At 47.6% G+C, this 15,129-nt stretch overlaps 1 protein-coding gene and 1 pseudogene across 10 annotated transcripts; both read left to right on the top strand.

Moving 5' to 3' along the window:
• The first annotated feature begins 1,637 nt into the window (after positions 1–1,637).
• Positions 1,638–12,584, top strand: LOC123161463 (vegetative cell wall protein gp1). Of its 10 annotated transcripts, none has more exons than XM_044579297.1 (19): positions 1,639–2,097; positions 3,094–3,220; positions 3,298–3,418; positions 3,497–3,627; positions 4,731–4,859; positions 5,101–5,146; positions 5,237–5,328; positions 5,418–9,666; positions 9,762–9,794; positions 9,905–10,033; positions 10,124–10,152; positions 10,229–10,411; positions 10,524–10,718; positions 10,820–10,979; positions 11,077–11,213; positions 11,324–11,460; positions 11,606–11,735; positions 11,824–11,958; positions 12,121–12,584. In XM_044579297.1, exon 8 carries the CDS (start codon positions 7,168–7,170, stop codon positions 8,431–8,433), a length of 1,266 nt encoding a protein of 421 aa, XP_044435232.1. In that variant the 5' UTR covers positions 1,639–2,097; positions 3,094–3,220; positions 3,298–3,418; positions 3,497–3,627; positions 4,731–4,859; positions 5,101–5,146; positions 5,237–5,328; positions 5,418–7,167; the 3' UTR covers positions 8,434–9,666; positions 9,762–9,794; positions 9,905–10,033; positions 10,124–10,152; positions 10,229–10,411; positions 10,524–10,718; positions 10,820–10,979; positions 11,077–11,213; positions 11,324–11,460; positions 11,606–11,735; positions 11,824–11,958; positions 12,121–12,584. The 10 variants fall into 10 exon arrangements, 8 of the variants coding, with proteins under 8 accessions (XP_044435230.1, XP_044435232.1, XP_044435234.1 ...); XR_006480714.1 differs by having other exon boundaries at positions 1,645–2,097; positions 5,418–5,514; XM_044579299.1 differs by having other exon boundaries at positions 5,418–7,674; positions 7,714–9,794; positions 10,124–10,411.
• An 888-nt stretch (positions 12,585–13,472) lies between these two features.
• On the top strand, positions 13,473–13,608 carry LOC123163409 (uncharacterized; annotated as a pseudogene).
• The last annotated feature ends 1,521 nt before the right edge of the window (positions 13,609–15,129 follow it).

Below are 15,129 nucleotides of genomic sequence, written 5' to 3'. Positions count from 1 at the left end.
AGGCGGGGGTGGAGGTGGAGCTGGCCAAGGTGGGGTGAGGAGGATTGGTGGCACTGGGCGGAAGGGGAGGAGGGCAGCATTGGGGAGTGGGAGGCCATGGCTGGCGGCGAGGGGAGGGGAGAGGGGGGAGGGCGGCGGCAGGGACGGCGTGAGGAGGATAGGAGAAACTGACGGGAGAGCGTGGGGCTCTCGTGGTTTTTTTTCCTCGAGCCTGGGGACGGATGACGGGGGTCGATCATGGGATTAGTGGGCTGAGCTAACCGTGGTTTGATGCCAAACATTCGGATGATTTGGATCGTTAGATCCTTCGATTGGATGGATGAGATGAATTCTCCGCCCTCTCGTGCTTTTATAGGGGTAGTAGATTAACTACCTTCTTCAAACATGCGGAGCTGGAGCTCTTTACCCGCTTTCTTCTATATAATGCAGTACGCACATTCGTGCGTATTCAAGAATAAAAAGTTCCCCCAAAACTAGGGTAACAATTATGTTTTGATTCCATGTTTAACTGAAATTCCAATTCGAGAATAAAAAGTTTCCCCAAAACTAGTATTGGCTTTTCTATAGACTCAATGTGATCTTGGATCACTAAAATAGAAAATGTACAGTCTTGGACTTTAGAGCTTGAGCCAATCTTTTGTCCTTAGCATTTTAAGGGGTCCACAATCCTAGTCCATGTCATGCCAATCATTGAACTTTCCTGAAATATTTATCTTAAAATGGCATTAGTTCAATGAGCTATATGTTGTTAATCATTACCAAAACCACCCAGGGGTAGTTGCACTTTCAATGGCGACACGCTCCAACTGTGCGTTAGGCTAGGGTTGCTCAACTGGAGGGAGAGAGAGAGAGAGAGAGAGAGAGAGAGAGAGAGGTGGGAGCCGATTTGTGCGTAGGTCCACTGCTGAGTTGAACTATCCTTCATACACTTTTACCCCTACCTCTTCCCCCAAAACTAGATCGAGTAGTTAGTTTCCTGTTTTAGAGCGAGGAGTGGAGAGTGGAATGTGGAGTTGTTGTTCATGTAGAGGATGTTTGGGTTCTCTCATCTCCCGAACTCCGCTGCCGGAGCGGGTGGAGCAGCCCCAAACATTGTAACTCCACGGAGTGAACAGAGCGGAGCAGAGCCAGCGGTAGTTAAAAAACGCAGAGCGACGAATGAGGCGATTCTAAAAACGAGGGAGTTCGTGAAATTTACGGAGGAATGCCACCGATAAAGTGAAATGTACCGGTTCGGTAGAGTTTGTCTATCGCACTCGTTACGTTTTCAATCCCGAACGGGCATGTAGCCTGGCCAACGTCCCCTTAGCACGGGCCAGAAAACTGATTATTGGGCTTTCAGCCCAACTCACGAAGCGGAGTGGAGCGAGCAAGGCGAACGGTTTTTCTGGCTCGCATGATCAACCGAAGAGCAGGAATTAACTCTGAGGACTAAAGAACAGGGCCGTAATTTGTAACATTTTGATGGAGCGGCTCTTTTACCCGCTTTCTTCTATATAATGCAGTACGCACATTCGTGCGTATTCGAGAATAAAAAGTTCCCCCAAAACTAGGGTAACAGTGATGTTTTGGTTCCATGTTTAACTGAAATTCCAATTCTAGAGAGCCCGATGCCAGTCCAATCAACGTTTGCCACTTGTCTCGGGCCAAAGGGGAGAGCCTGATATCCGACACACCTCCTCCGATCTAGCTAGGCTCCTCCTCACCCACTCCTCTTCGCCGCGGCATCTCACCCACCGTCCCGCTCACGGCGCCGCGCCGTACCTCCCCGCCGGCCGCCGCCGCCGCCGCTGCCCCCGCCCCAGCCCACTCCCCTTCCCCGCCGCATACGGGGCGCTGCACCTTAGCCCCTCCCACCGTCTCATGGTCGCGCTCCTACGGCCTTCGTTCCCGACCCTGCTCCCGCCCTGCTGCTCCTATGCCTGGGTAACGCCAGCCGGTCGCCTCCGCCTATGCCCTCGTCGCCGTGGCCTGCTCAAATCGTCTCCGCCGGCAGGCCCTCCTCCGCGCCCCCGTGCAGATCGACGCCTCCTCCTCCTCCTACAGATGGCCGCCGCGTTGTCCAACCATTAGACGCCGGCAAGCTTCTACTTTGGGGTACTCTTTCTGATTTGCCACTCAACACTGCACAATTTGTTGTATTAGACCCCAGGGGATTTATACGGGATCATGATTCATTTTGGGTCTCGTGTAGGCAATTTATTACTACCATTCAGGGTCGATAGTGGCAACGCTTTGGGTGTTAACTTGGTTTTCAAATTGATACTGAAGGCATGATACTAACAGAGTAACAGTGTTCCTCAATCATGTTCATGCCTATGCTTTCTCTCAAAAAAAAAATCATGCCTATGCTTCGAGTTCCATTTATCTCTGGTAGTAGCGGATGTAATTAAGTGGCAGGTGAACTGTCAGGTTACACCTCCTCTAATCTGCTAAATGGGTATGGTGAAAGTTTAGATAAATGTCAGAGGAAGAATCAGTGGGTATTCATCTTTGAGGTCTTTGATTTCTTTGTCCTACAGTCTTGTTGTCTAGCCTTTGCTTCTATACTGAGTTCATTTTGGGCAATACACTAAGGAACAATACTTCTGAAGTTAAATGGTCAGTAATTTTCCATGCTTGCAGTAAAACTATGTGCCACTAAGAGGACAAAATATTTAGACCCAGATTATAACATTTGAGTTGAATAATCCTCTTCGTGCTAGCTAACCTAAGTTTCTTCTGCCTTTTCTAGTTCTTGAACGAGTTCTTCTATTTCTAGTTGAGTGCCCTAATTTGAGTTGAACATTGTGAGCCCATAGTCAATTTGAGTACCTTCAAAGCATGTAGTTAATTTCTAGTTGGGCTCAAATTTGTATTGTCTATGCTTGAGTTATTACGCAGGAATATAATCTGCTTTAACATGGAATGCCAGTCAGTTGACATTTTTTTTAACATAAGTTGATGTGTCCCTTATAATGTCAACCAGCTTGCTCATCAGGGAAGCTTAAGTAAACGTGTTACAAAAAAGCTTTAGGAACCCCTTTTCTTTGTCTCTTGTTATGCACATGGATTGTGCTACACAGGTTTTGAACTTGCCTATTTGCCTTTCAGGTCAAGATGATCAGCGCCACTAGCTTTTCTACCTGTGTGCCTGAATACGATGTTCCTGCTGTTGACGAAGCAGTGGATACATCATGGAAGAGGGAACCGCCTTGGAAGGCACTTTTCCCATCCACAGGTTTGTTCTTGTCGGTTTAATTGCAGGATCTGAAAGATGTCTTTTGTTACTGTCAAATCTGTCTCTTCTTTGGTCAGCACAACAAAGGCATCCAACTATATGCTCCGATGGCTCTTGTGATGCTACTGTAGCGCTGCTTCAGTCAACTAAAGATGTTGCCACAAAGAGAGTGTCACACATACTGCAAAAGTTAATATGGTAAGAGCTGTGACTCTGAGGTTCTTTGTCACAAGCTTGGTTTTTGAAATGAAACTTATCATTCCGTTGTCCATACAGGTTGGTTCTGACAAGCATCTTGTGAAGCACTTGCAAGTGTAAGTTGCTAGGCTAGAAGCAGAGAACTAAGGACCGCCTGCCATGCCTCCTCTTCCGAGATCTGCATAATTGAGGACAGGAAAATTAGACAGGTAAGGTCTCTGACCAAGGATGAAAGCTTGCTTTTAACTGTTGATGACGAACCAGCTACTCAATTTGGACAGTCATTTGAGTTTTATGCATAGACTTGTCATCGTTGCCGTGTCTGGTGAATGAGCGAGCTTACAGCATGAGGTATCCTGTAAGGACCAAATACAATATAGTTATAAAAATCCGGGTCTCTCGCTTTAGAGACGAACCCTAGCTACCAAATTCAATTTCTTCCTCAGTACTCTTGTGCTCAGCGATCTGAGTAGAGATAGGATTTGACAAGTAGAGCCTCCTGTGTTTGCATTCTCATTCAGCATACTTGGATCCTTCATGTCTCCAGCCTAATTAAGTAATGAAAGTAACTAATATTTCGAGCAAAATATTGCAGAAGTTACATACTTATTCAGGAGGGCCCTGTTCCACTTATTTATGTGTATTTGGTATGTAATATTATTCTGGATTTCATGAGCTGACTTTTCTGTCATGTACAATACCCTGTGCTACTATTATAGTATCCTGGTTGGAAAACTCAGCTTTAACATTTGTAGTGTGTGAACAAATAATACGTATGCAGTCAGCTCCATTTTGATGTGATTTCTCAGGCATGTTAATAATAATTAAAATATATTGCGCCACTGAATTATCAAACTGGATTTGGATCTTGTTGTCTGTTTTGATGACTGTTTGCACTTGACATCACGTGTGGCAAATGTACACCTGGGTGGAGCTTTCTGGTAAAACTTGCTACTAGCAGTTCCTGATCCCCAATGGTGTTAGGTTCTAATGCAATGAATTACGTGAATTATGATCCAAACTACTCGAGCCAAAATTTTCTCAGTTGTGACTTTTAATGGCAATTTTTGTGAATCGTACATTTTTGCTGATTTCTGTGGAAGCCGTTTGATTTTGGGATACAATCTCGCCAGGTTCCAAAAAAAAATCTTGTGGGGTTATGTTTTGACTTAAGGTTGTAATAAGATAACAGTGCTGCTTATTACTGCTTTTATATTTAGCCATGTAAAAATATTTAAATCCCACTGCAGAATTGTGATTTCTTTGCTGATAATTTACTGTTCTCATGGCTGGTATTCACTTGTACGTGCAGCCCTAGGTGGGAACTACGTGCAGTTTGGTGTGTTTGAGCTTTATGGTGACAGAGCACTTGTGGATGCGCTTGATATATCTTTAAAGACGACCCTGTCAATACCATTGTCTGGTATAGACATTTAAAAAGGTATTTAGTTATTCATGCCATCTTTTGAATTTTGTTTACAATTGTTTTGCTGTTGTACTCCCTCCGTTTCTTTTTAGTCTACATATAAGATTTGGTCAAAGTCAAACTTTGTTAACTTTGACTAAGTTTATAGAAAAGAGTATCAAGTATGCAGCCCTTATTCCTGACGAACTCTTACAATGTTTACTCTTAAATAAAAACATTCATTCATGTGCTTAGCTCCTCCATTTCTTCTCTCCAGGAGATTTGATGGCACTATGCAGGTGGCAGCATTGTCATTCATCATGGTAACTATGGACTGCGCATGCACGGCCTTTTCTTATGGTACAATCAGTTTGTTGCATGCTAAACTGTGATAATGCCATTTGTGACTTCAGGTGTACATGAGGGCTGTTGATACGCCGGATAACTGCTGGTTCTGAGTGTTGGTACACGCATGGGTGCAGTTCCACATCTTCATGCACATCGGGTAGGTACAGATTATGGACAGACATGGTCGTTATAAGCAAGCTAAACGCCATCTTGAGCTGAAATGGAATATGAATTCCTAATGTTCAGGTGGAACTTCAGGATCCCTGAAGCATCACTCCACCAGCCGGTCATGCCCCTGAAGAAGTGAAACTGGGAGATTGCCATGCCACCCATTTACAGCATGGTATGGTCACGACCTTAGTTCATTTCTTTAGCATGTTGTATTCTTGTGGTCTGAAATGCGCAATGCTTACTAGAATGCATTATGGTTGTGGCCACGGTGATCTTGCTTTGCTCGGACGGTCTAGATAGATTGTCGCTGGATTATTTCATTTGCATGCACAGAATAAGAATATACATCTTGCCTCTGTCGCGGTCCATGCCATGCCAACACCTTGGCAGCGGCCTGGTTCCCTGTCCAACCAACGTGCCAAATGTGACGGCGAAGACCTCCCGTGCAGTAGCAGCGCTGATGTCATTGACAGCGGCTGTTGACACACAGGCCTACCGGGGGCTGGATTCCAGATAGAAGAAATGTTGAATCACAGCCTTTGCAGCACCACCTCTTTTCTTCTTGAGATGGAAGAAATCCAAGCTCCCCACATAACATATACAGAGCTCTCCCTGAGTCCCAGGCCTCGTTTTTTGCTCCGGGGCAATTTCTTTTTGCTCCATGCCCACCGAGTGCATCTTCTCTTGGTCCTTGTGCTGCGAGCACCGATATCTGCAAGTGAGATTGCTCGGCTCCTCACACAAGCCTTTGGTTAGACCAAAACAGGTCATACATAGCGGAAGCAGGAATTGCTTGGGCGATGGGCTTAACCATGATCTCCTTTCCTTCCAGTCCACTGACAAGAAGGGTTCCAGTTCGAGCGAACCCAGGATTGTTTTTCCACAAGCGGTCTCTGGTGTACTCAAAGCATTGTGTTACTGAACCAAGGTATTTACCATTGGTCGTTCGTTGCTGCAACCCTAGCGCCTGCGTCACCACATGCTTGACGGCAGGTCTCCCTAGTGTTGTTGCTGGACATGATAGATAGACGACTTATCCCGGTTAACCATCTTCCCGGGAGCGGCCTCGTAAATATGCAGGATATGACCGACCTCGGCCGCACCTTGTGATGTACTCCCTCCTTCCGGAAATACTTGTCATTGAAAATGGATGTATCTAGATGTATTTTAGTTGTAGATACATCCATTTCCATCCATTTTGATGACAAGTATTTCCGGGAGCCACCTTGATGCCACGGATTCGCCATTGCTGGGATCACCGTGTCCGTGTCCGTGTCCTTGACCTTCAACTTTGATGCTATGAGTTTTACAAAGTTGTCACAAAACCCCAACAGGGCAGGAATGGTAGTTTGAAGGAGAATTCTTGTGCGTTGCATTCCAGCAGAATTGGAGACAGAGAGGAGTCTGGAAGCAGAGCGTCAAATTCCATTTCCAGCACGAATTAGATATAAAGAGGGGGGCCTATATGCAAAGTAGCAGGGGAATTTGCAAGCAGCTGACAGCGGGTCCTATGGGCCAACGGACACTGGGACGGAAAAGGCGGACGGCGTTGGCAAGCCCACTGGCCGTGGCGAGACGCTGACGTGCGGGCCAGCTTCAGGCTGGGCCCGCACGTCAGCCACAGCTGCCCGCGAACCGACATAGCCGCCCTCCGTTAAATGGGGGCAGGGAGCGGGACGGCGGTTACTGTTTTGTTTCGGTGCCGTCCCCGTCCCCGTCCCCAATCCACCCCCTCTCCCTCTCCCGAGCCCGAGCCCGAGGCCGATCCCCAATCCCCACCCAATCCGGCGATCCCCACCCAATCCCGCCGCCGCCCGCCGCCTCCATGGAGGAGGAGGAGGCCCTCGACTCCTTGCCGGGGGAGCACACGCTCGTCGCGGTGCTCCGCCGCCACGCCGAGACCGGCGAGCTCCCGGCGTGGGTCCACGAGGTGAACGTCTACGCTGCCAGCCCGGTCCTTCTCACCGCCGACCGCAAGAAGGTCATCGCGGAGGACGGATCCACCGCTTGGTTCTTCCTCTACACCCCCGCGCGCAAGGAGGGCTCATCCTCCCGCTGCAGCCGCAAAGCGGGCGGCGCGACCTGGATCGAGGAGCGAACCAGGCCCGTCGAGAAGGCCGGTGCCGACGGCGGCTGGGTCGTGATCGGACACGCGAGTACCTTCACCTACGGCAAGCGGACAAAAGGCCCCGACAAGAAGAGGAGGACGGAGCGGCTCGGATGGATTCTCGTTGAGGTCCGCCTCCCAGGCGAGACGATGTGCTGCGCCAAGCTCTACCGGTCGCCCAGGAAGACGTCTGCGGCCGCTCCTCCTCCTCCCGCGGCTCCTTCGGCCGCGGTGAACGCTCCTCCTCCTCCCGCGGCTCCAGAGGCCGCGGTGAACGCTCCTCCTCCTCCCGCGGCTCCAGAGGCCGCGGTGAACGCTCCTCCTCCTCCCGCGGCTCCAGAGGCCGCGGTGGTACCTGCTCCTCCTCCCGCGGCTCCTGAGGCCGCGGTGGTGCCCCCTCCCCCTCCCGCGGCTCCAGAGGCCGCGGTGGTACCTGCTCCTCCTCCCGCGGCTCCTGAGGCCGCGGTGGTGCCCCCTCCCCCTCCCGCGGCCCCAGCGGCGGTGGCGGTGCCCCCTGCCCCGGCACCAGCACCAGCTCCAGCCCCAGCGCTGGCCGCGCCCGCACCTCCAGCACCAGCTCCAGTCCCAGCGCTGGCCGCGCCCGCACCTCCAGCACCAGCTCCAGTCCCAGCGCTGGCCGCGCCCGCACCTCCAGCCCCAGCGCTGGCAGTGCCCGTTCCTCCAGCCCCGGCACCAGCCCCGGTGGCTCCTCTGGCTCCAGCAGCACGCTCTCCCCCAGCTCCAGCAGCACACTCTCCGACGCCGGTGGCTCCTCCAGCACCCGCAGATTCCAGTCCGGACAAGACCTGGGTAAACGTGCTGGTCTCCAAATTCCCCACGAAGCTTAGTGACAAGGGCATGTCGAAGCGGGTCCACAAGTTGCTCCTGCCCTCTGAAGGTGGCTTCGACTCTCCCCCCGCCAAGAGAAGGCTGCTCAGCTGCACTGGCTGGCTAAGCATCAACACTCTCGAGGGATCAGCTTAGCTACAAGGAACCTTAGTGTGCACCTAATCTCATTGCTCTGGATTACTCAATCGTAGGTTTACATTCAAACCTGTCGTCTCTGCTTCACAATGAAAGTGCAGGATTCCCTTGACAAGAAGTTGCGATATAGATGAAATATTCCTTGCTATTCAAAGTGAACAACCCTGAATGTAATCTGTAGTTTCCTTGTCTTTCTGTAGTGAAAACTCTGAATATAATCAGTAGCTTGATGAAAATTTACCTTCCAACTTGAACTTGTCTTCTATCTTGATGAGTGTGGTTGTAATGAAAGTGCGGGATTCCGTCGACAGCAAGTTGCCATATAGATGAAATATGTCTTGCTATCTTCTGCTTTATCATTCGGATATTGATTTCTACCTCCTTCGGGGGAGCAATGGCACCAACATTAGTTTACATTTCAAGATTCTGAAATGTATATGCTGTCTCTCGAGGGTTCGGCTTAGCTTTCTCTGGATCATATTGTTCATGTTCTTAGCAGCAAAAAATGGTTTCAAGATTCTGAAATGTATATGCTGTCTCTCGAGGGTTCGGCTTAGCTTTCTCTGGATCATATTGTTCATGTTCTTAGCAGCAAACAAATGGTTTCAAGATTCTGAAATGTATATGCTGTCTCTCGAGGGTTCGGCTTAGCTTTCTCTGGATCATATTGTTCATGTTCTTAGCAGTAAACAATGGTTTCAAGATTCTGAAATGTATATGCTGTCTCTCGAGGGTTCGGCTTAGCTTTCTCTGGATCATATTGTTCATGTTCTTAGCAGCAAACAGTGGTTTCAAGATTCTGAAATGTATATGCTGCCTTGGAGGAATGGCTGGGTAGCAGTATGGATGTCCATACTGGGAGACAATTTTTGTCAATGTAGAATTAGTATGAATGTAGATATACTCCCTCTGTAAACTAATATAAGAGCGTTTATAGATCACTAAAACAGTAATCTAAACACTCTTATATTAGTTTACGGAGGGAGTAGTTTATATTGGGAAATATCTTGCTTGTAAGGTATATCTGCTCCCAAACTGCTTTATGAAATCTTTTTGTATTGGACTCGGCAAGAGTCAAGTAGATAATAACACTACAACATTGATACAACTGCTGTCTGTTTTATTTTGCATTTATTTGATAACTCTTATAAAGAAAATTTTAGCCGTGACGAGTAGGAATGGAGACATGTTAGGCTTTCAACAGGGTGAAGTTTCCCATCTCATGCCATCATGGTTTGTTTAGCCTTTTCTGAATAAGTTCATGGTCTTGGTCACTCCTTTCTATCATCAACTCTGATCCTGTGGTAGCCAACTCTTATCTTGTGCAGACTGTGGAGTTGGCCGATATGCTCATGTCACTGGTATCGTTTTCTGACCTTACATTCCGATTCTGCAGAAAAAATAACTGTCAATTTTGATGTCACTGTTATGTCCAAAGTATAATAGCAGATTCATTACTTGGGCTCTGCAGAACCATCACAGCCAACTGGAAGCATATGTCAATGTCCTGAAGGAACTACCCAGTTCTGAATAAACTCACTCTCAACCTACAGAGTTTCGGTTTGTATTTAGCAGGTTCACTGTCGACCAAGAGCTCAAAGTAATGTCTGGATAATTCTATCCATGCTTATGATTTTCATTATCATGATCATCATTTTCTGACCTTACATTTGCGACTTGGATTCTGCAGAACAATAACATCCAACAGTGAATTTACAAGTTGGCATTCAAACCTTGGTCGTTCCATCCAAACAACAGTGACTATCCATCTTACCCTCTGGAGTCTGTTTTACAGTGAACACCCATTTGCATCCAATTGCTCTTTTTCCTGCTGGGAGTGGGAGAAGATCCCACGTCTTGTTCTTCTGAAGTGCACCAAGCTCCTCCTTCATCGCGTCTATCTTTCCACCGGGGGAAGCATCTGCCTGGATGTCTTGATGGAGAGCTGCGTGGATCTGCGCAATGGACAATTTCAAAGGTAGTTAATTACTTCAAGTGGTGGTGATTCATTATGGGTTTGAATAAGTTACATCGCATGTTTACATGTGGATGACTCAGTTTTCGCTGCTGTTTCATTTCATTCGGTGCAGGTGTGTGTCGTCACCCTCTTATTAACTAACCTGAACACTGAGGAAGAAGCTATGGTTCAAAGGATTCAAAACCGCCGCCTCTGTTTTTGTTCCCTGTCTCCGCCATCGTCTCTTCCCTGCCTCCGTGACCGGCTCCTCCACTGACCACATGTGCCCGTGGACTTCCACAGGCGATCCCTCCTCCTCTGACCACATGTATTCATTCTTTATTCTTCTCCTAGGACGAAAGGAAATCAATCCCATGATAATTCCCTGCTGTTTCATAGTACTAACTAATAACTTGTTAAATCTGACAGGTGGCTCGCCAGCACAGCTGCTCGATCGATTGTTTCAGCTGGATTGTGTACATAAATCATGAGACTTTTCAGCCTACTCTTGTTGAGATCAGCATATGGCCTGGATATGTATGTCGATGCAAGTCACACTTCAGGCTATCCATTTCCAGCCAGTTAATCAGTATGCACGTAAAACTAACTTGTACTTGTGCTCCCTGGTTTACTGTTCCATTCCGGCGTGCTTCTGTGTTTTACACCTACCCTCCTTTCCAATGCAGTTTTGGCAGCTCATGTGTCTCAATCTTACATCGTACACATGTACTGGCATTTGACATGGAGCACTGCAGTTCGCATGTTCCATTGCATGGTAAAATGAGGACACCGGGGATAGCCCGATCGATTGATTGAACTGGAGGTGAATGCCTGTTCGTTTCTTCTATACATAAATCTATGGATGGATGTGCATTTTCTTTTAACTTAGAGTATGATGAATATCCTAACCTTCAGGCTTTGGAAATGTTTCAGGTACCACATCTTATTCCACTGGTTCCTTCGAGCATCGGCCAGATTCTCTTGTGTGTGCATTGGATAACTTCCTAGTGACTGGGCAGCTTTTTGTTTCATGAGATTAACAGTTTGAGTGGAAGCGTAACTTATCTCTGGTATGTTCATCAATCTGAGCACTTTTAGATGATACGAGTGCTTGTTGGCAACACAATTTTTTTGCTCTGTTTTACTGTTAAACTTTTTTTCTTCTGAAAATCTCAGTGCTGAAACTGAAACATGTTTCATGCAACATTGGAACAGGTTGCTTTTTTGTTCACCAACTGCCTACCACACCTTGAGCAGATTGCATATGTGCTGGTGTTTTACTGTCGGCTCATCCTTCAGAGTTTCGGTTCCCAACTCGGCAGGTTCACCTATTGACAAACTCGAAGTAATGACTTGTGAGCATTTACATTCGTGAATGTCCCCTACAGTGTTATATGTTCTCTGACCTTATGTTCATCACTGAGATTCTGCAGAACAATTCACAGCCAACAGCATTCAGAGGTTCAGCTGGCCGTTCCATCCTAATCCAAACAACAAAAGTGTTCGGGGAGCCTCCGTCTTGGTATCTCGACGTAGTACTGTGCCGTTGTGCATGGATCCCATCAAAGGTAACTTAATTACATGATATCTGACGGCGACTACTTATTCAGTAGTAGCCATGGCTGGTTCAAAGAAGTTGCATGGCATGTTGTCAGTGTGCGTGGCATGATGGATGATCCTGGTTTTCGGTAGTACTGGTTTGTTTCATTTCTGATTCAGGTTTTTGGCAGGACTCCCACCCCCAACAAAATGCCGAGGAGGAAGTTATTCCCTCCGTGCCAAAATAACAGCGGCTCCTTGGGAGAGTTGCTCCAACCATCTTCCCGGATTTGGTATACGTGTGCGCTCAAATCATCTTGTAAACTATCAAGTGAATGAATTGTACTGTCCATTGTCTCCTGATTTCAGAGAAGAGCAGTTTTTCACCGATAAACAGAGGCCTTGCATAACAGTTTAGTCTTCTGGCTTTGTGGCCCTGGTCATTGTCTTGTCAGTGGGCGTCTCAACTGTACTCTCTCTTGTTTCCCCAGTGTCTGATTGTGTAATATTTCCCACTGCTTGATGCCACAGTGTACTTGTATTCTCAGTAAGCACAAAGGAATTGTACTTTGTATTCTTTGTGCTGCAGTGCAGGTGGCCTCTTACAGTTTAGAGGTGACTGTTTTTCGAACTTATCTGAATTTTGTTTCATGCACTGACAGTTCAGATTTGCATCTGAGTTTACGGTGGCCTAGTGGTGATATTGTTGCAATAATTGTAGAGATAGAATTGTATAGAGAGAGGACTCTTCTGTTTAAACTTGTATCTCTTCTCTATCTCTTCCTGCTCTTTACCGACCTTCTCTGTAATCGATCTATCGATCGTTTCCTTCTTGTAAGCCACGGCATTGCCAATATAAATACAAGTGCGGCCCGAGCAAAGGGTTAAAACGCTTCCCAATAATCTTACATGGTAATCAGAGCGACTTCTTCCTAAGATCGAAAGGAGATCGCATCTAGCCAAGCTATTCTTCAACCTATCGCCATGACTACCGCCTCCACCAACGCCAGCACCATGAGTGCCCTCGCCACGTCCCTTGCATCCGCCTCCACCTTCGCCGCTTCCTCCTCGTCCACCCCATCCTTTGCCACGTCCTAGGATCACCCCCCCCCCAGGAGAAGCTGATGAGGAACAATTACCTCATGTGGAAGGCCATCGTGCTGCCCCAAATCAAGGGCGCACAGATGGGTCACCACCTTGATCCGGCAAGCCAGGCGCCACCGGAAACCCTCACCATCACCAAGGATGGGAAGGAGGAGCAGATTGCCAACTTCGCCCGCGTTCTCTGGTATGCACAGCAGCAGCAGGTTCAGGGCTTTCTGATGGGTTCATTGTCTCGCGAGATTCTTGCACAGGTGATTACTTTGCAGACACCAGCGGAGGTTTGGGCGGCGATCCAAGCCATGTTTACTGCTCAAACCGAAGCACAAGCGATCAACACGCGGATGGAACTCACAAACCTCAAGAAGGGAAACATGTCTATGGCAGAATATTTGGCCAAGATCAAGATGCTCACGGATGAGATTGCCTGCACCGGAGCTCCCATGTCCAGAGGCGAGATTGTCTCTCAAGTTCTGGCCGGTCTCGACCTCGACTACAACCCGGTTGTGTCGGCCCTTGCTGCACGGTTGAACCTGTGTCTGTACAGGAGCTGTACACCCAACTTCTCAGCTTTGACCGCGGCTCAATCTTCTCCATGGGATGAATATGCGCCAGTCTTCAACCAATGCCGCCTCGCGTGGCCGCGGCACTGACCGTGGGCGCGATCACCAGGGGAGAAACCGTGGCGGCGATGGGCGCGGCCGCGGCAACGGCTCAGGTGCACGACTAGGCGGGAGCGGCTACACCAACACCAACGCTCCTGCCCGTTCTGGAGGGGGTGGCTTCAACAACAATCACGCCCCCTCTGGTCCTTCCTCAAGCAATCGTGCTCGGTGCCAATTATGCAAGAAACCGGGCCATGAGGTCATGGATTGTTGGCACTATTACGATGAAGACTTTGTCCCTGATGCTCGTCATGTCGCCGCTGCAATCAGGGAGCAAGGAGGAGATGGCACGGTCTGGTACGTCGACTCGGGGGCCACTGATCATGTCACCGATGAGCTTGAAAAACTCTCCATGAGGGAGAGATACTTCGACAACGATCAAATTCACACCGCAAGCGGTGGAGGTATGGATATTTGTCACATTGGTCAAGCATCTATTAATTCCCCTACTCTTAAACGTGATCTTGTTCTAAAAGATGTCCTTCATGTTCCACAAGCCGACAAAAACCTTGCATCTATGTCTCGTTTATCTGCCGATAATAATGTCTTTTTTGAAACTCATCCAACATATTTTTTCATCAAGGATCGGGCAACGAGGGAGCTCATTCACCACGGTAGATGCATTGGAGGCTTGTATCCCATCACATCCGGAGCACTTAGTCAAAAGCGTCGTCATCAAGTCTACTCCGCCGTCAAGCCCTCCTTGGCAAGATGGCATCAAAGATTAGGACATCCTTCTTCGGTCATAGTCAAGCAAGTAGTGAATAAAGGCAATCTTCCATTGTCATCTAGTCAAATATTGAGTCTGTTTGTGATGCTTGTCAGTGTGCAAAGAGTCACCAACTCCCTTATCCTAAGTCAAATAGTGTGTCTCGTGCTCCATTGGAACTTATTTTTAGTGATGTATGGGGTCATGCAAGAGATTCTTTTGGAAGAAAAAAATATTATGTTAGTTTTATTGATGACTTTAGCAAGTTCACCTGGATATATTTGCTCAAGTTTAAATCTGAAGTTCTTTCCATCTTCCAAGAATTTCAGAAACTTGTTGAGCGTCAGTTTAACAGAAAGATTATTGCAGTCCAAAGTGACTGGGGAGGAGAGTATGAGAAACTCAACTCTTTCTTTTCGTGATATTGGTATTAGTCATCATGTCTCTTGCCCTCATGCTCATCAGCAGAATGGCTCCGCTGAGCGTAAACATCGCCACATTGTCGAAGTAGGTCTATCCCTTCTAGCTCATGCATCCATGCCCTTAAAATATTGGGATGAAGCCTTTATTGCTGCCACTTATCTTATAAACCGTCTTCCTAGCAAAGTGATTGGACATATTACTCCCTTGGAAAAATTGTTTCATCAAAAACCAGACTACAATTTTTTGAGAATTTTCGGGTGTGCTTGTTACCCTAATCTTCGTCCATATAATCATCATAAACT

The sequence above is a fragment of the Triticum aestivum genome, chromosome 7B (assembly GCF_018294505.1).
Source record: "Triticum aestivum cultivar Chinese Spring chromosome 7B, IWGSC CS RefSeq v2.1, whole genome shotgun sequence".
In the NCBI taxonomy this organism is placed as follows: Eukaryota; Viridiplantae; Streptophyta; class Magnoliopsida; order Poales; family Poaceae; genus Triticum; species Triticum aestivum.
This window is presented reverse-complemented; position numbering and strand designations above follow the sequence as displayed.